The sequence below is a fragment of the Watersipora subatra genome, chromosome 11 (genome assembly GCF_963576615.1).
Source record: "Watersipora subatra chromosome 11, tzWatSuba1.1, whole genome shotgun sequence".
In the NCBI taxonomy this organism is placed as follows: domain Eukaryota; kingdom Metazoa; phylum Bryozoa; class Gymnolaemata; order Cheilostomatida; family Watersiporidae; genus Watersipora; species Watersipora subatra.
The window spans coordinates 38,353,074-38,361,296 of NC_088718.1; the positions used below are offsets into that span (position 1 = coordinate 38,353,074).

At 35.4% G+C, this 8,223-nt stretch overlaps 1 protein-coding gene across 1 annotated transcript; it reads right to left on the reverse strand.

Annotated features, from left to right (window-relative positions):
- Nucleotides 1-216: 216 nt before the first annotated feature.
- Nucleotides 217-881, reverse strand: LOC137408039 (uncharacterized). Its single transcript, XM_068094429.1, has 2 exons — nt 692-881; nt 217-566 (listed from the first exon to the last, which is right to left on the reverse strand). Exons 1-2 carry the CDS (start codon nt 879-881, stop codon nt 217-219), a joined length of 540 nt encoding a protein of 179 aa, XP_067950530.1.
- Nucleotides 882-8,223: the final 7,342 nt, after the last annotated feature.

Consider the following 8,223-nt stretch of genomic DNA (forward strand, 5'->3'; position numbering starts at 1 on the left):
AGTTTACAATGAATTGGTAGGAGACATCCCAAGTATATATATGTTTAGATAGCTGTTAGCAATGTGTATAAAGATATAATGATATATAATAAGATATATATAAGATATATAATGTATGTATAAAGACATAGCCAACATCATTTGTCATGTAATGCCCTGGCTATCCATTGTAATGTCCCAACACCTCCCTGCTAGCTTGAAGTTTTATGGGTGACTTCAGCGATTAGCTTGTCTCTTTGAACGTCTGGAATTGTCCCTGTTGTATTCATTGCCATCAGGTAATCTTGGATTTCGTCTTTTCGGCTTTGGTGCTGCAGCTGTAGGCAATTGTTGCGATTGTGGAAGACTGCTTGGAGTAGTTGGTATTTCGACAGGTGGTTCGGCATCTTCTGGTAAAGCATGTCTAGGACAAAGCTGTTCCAGATGTCTCTTCCAGGTGGGTCCTCTGGGTAGTACTCTAACATTGACTGTTCTGCTGCCAAATACCTTGATAACAACAGCTTCTACCCATTTAGGCCGTTTATCTCTTTTGGGTCCACAGTATAAAGCATAGCATGGTGTTCCAACTGTGTAATGATTAACTGTTTTAGTTGATCAGTTATCTTGCATCTGTTTGCTTGAGCTAAGTGAGCTGGTGATGGCAGTAATGTATCAATCTTTGTTCTGATTTGTCTCCCATTCAGCAGTTCACTGGGTGAGTAACCATAAGACAGTGGCGTTCTCCTATACATCATTAAGAATTCTTGCAAAGCAGACTGAGCTGAGAGATCTAACTTCTTGAGTGCTTGTTTGAAAGATTGCACTAGCCTTTCTGCAGCTCCATTGGTGGCTGGATGGTATGGTCTCCTGTCAGGTGAATGATTCCCCGATTTCTGCACCATTCTTGAAATTCCTCGGAAGTAAATATAGTTCCATTATCAGACACTATGGTATGTGGATATCCAAAGTGAGCAAAGTCATTCTCGAGTAAGTCGGTAGTAGCTTTGGTTAATACTGAATTGGTAGTATGTATACATGGATACTTTGTGTATGCGTCCACTAACACCAACCAGTTGGTTCCCATGAAGTTAATTGCATGGTCGATGTGTACTCTGCTCCATGGTTTTTCTGGCATCATCCAAGGGTGATTTGGTAGACGATCCGGCTTGTTTTGACGCTCATTGCAGGAAGTACATCAGGTGTGCAGTATCTGTGATGTCTTGATCCATCCTGGGCCATTAAACAGCAGTTCTAACAAATTGCTTCATTCTCTGCATGCCAAAGTGTCCAAGATGTAAGAGTTGGAGAACTTGTCTTTGTAGAGATAGTGGTATAACAACTCTTGTTCCATACATCAAGCATCCGCTATCAGCTGACAATGACATCTCAAGTTTTCTGAAGTCTTTTACAGAATAGCCTTCAGTCATGGTTCCAGCTTGGTTGCCGTCATGCTCTTTAGACCATCCATCCTTCAGATATCTCATCACTGTGCTGAGTACAGGATCCTTAGCAGTCTCTTTCTTCAGAATACCAGGATCTGTTGGATTCAGCTGACTTCCAATTTGTTTGATTGTGCAAACTGTGTCAATATCTTCACCTTTTTCCTCCCCATCAAACTTGTCATCATGTCCAATCGGTAAGCGACTGAGTGCATCTGCATTTCCATGTTCAGAGGATTTCCTATATTCAATGGTATAGTCATATTGGTTGAGAGTAAGAGCCCATCTTGCTAGTCTGTTTGCTGCCATAGCGGGTGTTGCTTTGGTTGGTCCAAACAGCGCTAGTAGAGGTTTGTGATCCGTCACCAAGATGAACTTTCTCCCATAGATAAACTGTTGAAACTTGTTTAGTGCATAAATGATAGATAGAGCTTCCTTTTGAATTTGACTGTATCTTCTGAGTGTTGGTCAGCGTCTTGCTAGCGTGAGAAATTGGTCTTTCACTGCCATCTTTGTATCGGTGAAAGAGCACCGCTCCTAGCCCAACGTCTGATGCGTCGCAAGAGATCCCGATATCTAGAGAAGGGTCAAAATGTGCCAACACCGTGTTGTTGCATAGCATCTCCTTCAGCTTCAAATATGCTGATATTTTAATGAACTTCTGAAGTTTTGAGTGTAGGGCTCCCCATTTTCCTCCAGTTGTCCAATGATATGAAGTTGTCTCCCGCTCCAGTGTCCACTTCTATAGTCATTGCGTGACCTTGTAATTCAAGGTTGACATGTAGCTGTGGATTAGTGTTGACGGTTTTGATGGCCTTCACTAAGTTCAGAGGCTTAGCACCTTTCTGCTTTTTACGGCAGACGATTTCTAGATGTCCTGTAAGTTTACAGTACTTGCAGGTACATTTCTTATATCTGCATTCGATAGATTTGTGGTTAGATTTTCCACATCGGTAGCATTTCTGTTGATCTGCAGATGTTGATGGTTTTGAAGTTGTCATCTTCTTGTTTACCACCTTGACAGGATTTGCTGCACCATAGACTGTTTCCTTTGCCACTTTTGCTGCTTCCTCCATTTCCATAGCAACTTCGATAGCTTTGGCAAAAGTAAGGTCTTCATCTTTCAATTTGAATAGTGCTTTAAGTATTGCTTCATTGCCGACTGAGCAGATGAATCTTGTTTGTAAAGCTTCATCTTGTGTATCGGCAATACTTGCAAAGTCAGAAGTTGTAGCATCATGTCTTATTCTTGCTGCTAACTCTTGAATTGCCTCTTCTGGATTTCTTTTCATATTGCTCCAGTAACGATATCTTTCTCTAACAATGAAAGTTCTAGGGTTATATTGAGTCATCATGTAGTTCTCAATATCTTCTATTGTCAGTTTGTTGACTTCTTTCTTTGGAGTTTGTTGATCTGACCAATCAGTTAATTGTCTGTAAATGGCTTTAGATTGATTGGTTAGAAATATCTGTGGAACTCGGTCTTCAGTAATAGAATTGGCTCCTATGAATGTCCTGAAGCGCAGTAAATAGTCTGTCCACAGCTCTGTATTTGGGTCAATAGCAGTAAAATTAGGAGTAGTTCTTCCTGCTTTTATTTCGGTCTTCTGCGTTAACAGTTCGATCAGCCGTCTATTTTCTTCTTTCTGCTGCTCCAGCTGCTCTCTTTGCTACTCTCTTTGCTGCTACAATTACTGCTCCAACTGTTTTGCCTGCTTCTGTCTCTGCTGTTCCATCTGCTCTCTTTGCCACTCCAACTGCTCTTCCTGCTGCCGTCTCTGCTGTTCCATCTGTTCTCTTTGAAGAGCCATCTGTTGAGTCAGCAGTTGAATCAGTTGCTCAGTTTGAGTAGACATTGTAGGGAAAATTTAGAGTAGAGTGTTGAATGTCCAGCTGAAGAGTGTCTTTGTTGCCAATCCCATCCTTGTTGCCAATAATATGTTGTATTTTCACTGTAATGTTTTTTATTCCAGTACTGAGTTTACAATGAATTGGTAGGAGACATCCCACGTATACATATGTATAGATAGCTGCTAACAAAAGTATTATCCGGGAATTATACATAAATAGCCAGCTATGTATAATGACATAGTCAATATAATTTGCCATGTAATTCCCTGGCTATCCATTGTAATGTCCCAACATAAAGTGAACAAGTTCTGGTGCATATCATTTGTTTACTTTGTCTCTAATGCGTTATTTTAATACGTGAAAGTGATGAAAGCGAAAATAATAAAGTAAGACCCAGTAATAGTAAAATAAAAATTGCCAAGTTTAAGTGAGAGTTAATAAAGCTATCTGCTTTTGTTTTTTGTAAACACATCAAGTTTTTTGTTTATTTAATCAATAAGGAATTCGTCGTCATAAAAAACTTTTTTTTGACCATAACAATACTCTTCCTAAGTCATCTCTACTTTTATTGGTTCTATCCATCTGTTACTGAAGCTAAACACATATTTCTTTTATATAATGCAACTTTTCTGCTTTCATCATGCATCGGTAACGTACTTACCACTTAAATGCATGCTTAGTTTTCATAATTTACTGTATTAATAAAATGTTTTTAGGCTTGAAATGCGTAAATTCAAGTTCAGCTGTTTTGAATTAGATTAGATTAAATTGTTTTAAATGTATCAAACTTTAAACTGCAAGCTTGATCATGGAAAGAATTAAATTCATTACTTGAGGTTTCACTCTACACACTTAAACATTTCATGTGTTAACAGAACAGACAATTTATAGAATATGTTTAATTAGACCCACCAGCATGTCAGCATCATGTCCCCTGGTACGGTATGCACAGTAAAACTCTCCATTGTCTGCAATGCATTTTTTGAGTTTATTCAGTCGACTGCGTATTACATTGTCTACAAACTTCGCGTCCATACCATTTCTCGTCATGTTTGTATAGATTGGATTTTTTCTCATGTGATGCCAATGAAATAAGTACGATATAGTTCTAAAATAAAAGAAACATATCTGTCACACGGCTGATAATTTCTGAAAACAAGAATGAACCAATGTTTTCATATATGTGAGCAATCCCTTGAATATTGAGTATAATATCTGCTTAATTACTGCAGGCAGAGGCTTTGAATACTTTCAATAACCTTGTTCTACAAACAATAATTCTGTGATCTTGGCTGGACATGTCTGAGTTCAGTGGCAAGGGAAACTCGATGACTGAAGGCGTGCCCAGTTGTAAAGAGAGAAATTTAAAGTTGTTATACATACATGCAACGGTATATATATACATATATATATATATATATATACATATGTATACACATATATATATACATATATATACACATGTATATAGCTAGTATGTATATAGCTAGTATGTATATAGCTAGTATATATATAGCTAGTATATATATATATATATACTATATATATATACTATATATATATACTATATATATACTATATATATGTTTATTGATCTGTCTGATCGAGGGTGAGAGAATCTACAGGTCTTCCCACTCCAGATAATATACATGTAGTTGTCCATGTGAAAAGTATTAACGTTTATAGCGATTTAGCAATTGAACCTTACGAAAAACCGAAAATAGAGGTTCACAAAAACGCAAAAAGGCACCGTGTTTCATCAAGTTAATAAAATCTAATCACAAAAACTCTAATATTGAAAGAGTCTATTGTTGATATCGTTTTGCGAAAAACAAAATTGGCATTAATAGGGCTAGGACAAAAAAGCATCGCGTTTCATAGAAATGAAAGATTTTATAGAGCTGTGACTATTACGTCATTTTGGTGTGAAAAAAAGAAAACGATGTATACGTTATGTGTAAAGAGCGAGCAACAGTATGAGCTTCCGTGGTTTTGTGGTTGAAGCGCTAGACTATCTAACTGTGTTCGCAATTTTCGTGAGTTCAAGTCGAGTGTAACGCGGAATTTTAAAATCCAAAATTTTAATAGCTATAGCTGGACATACCGAAAACAGAAAACATACTTTCAGAAATATATATAGACATATATATATACAATTATATATATACTTATATGTATGTACATATCTACTGTACATATATATTATTATGTACAGTATTTATTTCAAAGGCATTAAGATGAATGCTTTTGAAATAAATTATAACAAGCATTGATTGATATATCGCAACTTATTGCAGTTGATGTAAAGATACCAAACTTTCAATAACACATTTATATCTGTTACTTCGATTGCCTCTTTATTAAACTCTACATATTTGGCTCTGTGAATAATAAGATATGTCTAAAGCTAAATTTCTTGTTGATATGTTAGCTTATAGATATAGCTTAATATTTAAAACAAAGAAGGAATACATAACCTATGTAATATGTATGCATATAAGCCAAATGTTTTGTTGTATGAGGATTACAATAAAGAAGATAACCCCATTGAGCAAATAACTCCTATTAATATAATAATCTGCCTATAATCTGAATGAATGAAACAAAGAGGCGACAAAACATTATAACTAAATAGAATTAAAACAAATACTACTCACTTTTAATGATACATTTATCCTCATGTTTCTAACTAAAATCTCAGGCTATATAGTCACAAAAGTAAAGGATAAACTGTAACTTTTTATTGTTACATTATCTTGCAGGTATAGCTCGTGGTTCTAAACAAACAAACCTTTTCACTCACCTTTCTGTTGGATTCCTTAGCTGCACATAAAACACAGTCTCTGGAGTAGCCATGTAGCCTAAGTACTGCACTGCGGAAGCTATTACGAGATGGGTAGAATTTTCCTTAACTAATCCACTTATTAGAAGATTTCCTGCGTAGATAGACCATTGTGTGTGAGTTGGAAAACATAGCAAGATACAATACAATGAAGACCCGTACTGATATGTAGGATATAGTAATAGCTAGCTTTAGTTATAGACAACTAAAAGATATTAATAGAGAAATAGGTGAAGAGTTTATAGGCTGTTCATAGACACCTGTTGGGTTATTTACACATATGCCTGTGAAAAATTATGCAAAAGGCACAGCACAAACAGGCTTGAACAAATTCTAGTTGTTCAAGCCTTGAATGCTTGAATTGTATTTTATTTATATTTTGTATTTTATTTATTTATATTTTAATTATATATTGCAAAACTTTTATAACAGTTTTTTCATTTTTAATCAAATGATTTTTAATCAAAACTTTAATCAAAACTTTAATCATTGTTAATCAACAGTTTTATTTTTAATCCAATAGGCTCTTGGCAGAAGTTTACGAGGTTTTCAGAAATAGAGTCTGTTTCTCAGAAACCATGCAGAGTTTTAAAACCAAATATTTTTAATGACCTGGCAGAAGGCAGGGTGCATATGTGTGCATATGTGTGCACAGGGTGCATATGGGTGCATATGTGTGCACAGGGTGCATATGTGTGCATATGGGTGCATATGTGTGCACAGGGTGCATATGTGTGCATATGGGTGCATATGTGTGCACAGGGTGCATATGTGTGCATATGTGTGCACAGGGTGCATGTGTGTGCATATGTGTGCGGTGCACATGCACACAAGCATGCGCATGCGCGGGCATGCACATGCACATGAATGGCAATTGAAAACTTGTTTATAAATCGTTTGATGAACAGTTTTACCGAAATCATGCAGATAAAAAATTAAAGAACTGCAAACTATACTGAAAACAATATGTGCTAAAATTTGCCGAAATAGGAACAAAGAGTTGCTTCCTCTTCCATTCAAACCAACATTTAAATAAGAGCAGACAATTCAGTTTGTGAAAGTGCGTTTTTTGCCATTAACTTATCTCAAGTCTCAACACTATTATCAAATTATTAATAAACTAATTTAACAATAGTTTAATTTGTTATTGCATCTCTAGGAATAATGTTGTGAAAAAAGTTTTTTAATAATTTTGAATATTATTACGTCAAGTTTTAGAAATACTTTGAGTCAAGCTCTTGCTACATGTCACAGTTTTAGAAGACACTTAGCTTAAATATATTGTCCGCAGGAATTATTTAAAAAGCTGTTGTCATAATGAAGACATAATGTTAATTTGGTAATGAGCCTCCCAACCTGGAGAGCTTTGAAAATAGCCTTTTTCCAGTCTTCTCTCATCGTTGGGAGTAATTTTGAACTTAGTCAACTCTTGATTTCCAAAGAATGCTTGTGGACACATATCTTCCATCACATAGAAGTCCTAAAAGAGATAAAAATCAAATTTAAAAAATAGAAAAAATAAAACATTTCAGGTAGTGGATAGTTTTTCTAATTGCCCATAAAAATATTTGTCTGTTATTAGACACATGTTCAATATTGAATATTTCTTGACACATTGATTTCCTGATTGTATATAACTTCAACTTAGCTAAAATGTGCTTTTCAGTTAAGCTAAAATGTGCTTTTCAGTTATATGTAAAAGTATAGAACCGCCTGCAATAATCTAGCATTTCTGTAACACATGCAACCAGCTGTAGATTTTTTTTAAAACAGCCAAATTACGAAAACTTAGTAACAATTTAAAGTTTAGAACCTTCCCTATTTGTTTTCCTTATTTGCCAATCTTTAGAAACAATACTCCCTTCGGTTGTTACGCCGCTATGCAGTATGGAATCTGAATATATTTTACTAAACGCTTTTTTGAGAAACAAGTGCTTAAGCTGTTTAAAATGACTGAATTTATACTGTTATGGAAGTAAAAATGTCAAACTTTTAAGAAAACTTCAGAGAATTTAATACAATGACTTGAAAAAAGAATTACTACCTACTAGAAATTCACCTGTCATACAGCCCATGACCAAAGTGATATTGGAAAAAAGAAAGGGTACTGAT

Excerpts from the sequence above, each read along its gene's own strand:
- LOC137408039 (XM_068094429.1), bottom strand. The coding sequence starts at position 881 with ATGGTGCAGAAATCGGGGAATCATTCACCTGACAGGAGACCATACCAT. Across the intron at positions 567-691 it reads GTCTTATGGTTACTCACCCA|TTGGAACACCATGCTATGCT; the intron begins GTGAACTGCTGA and ends ATCATTACACAG.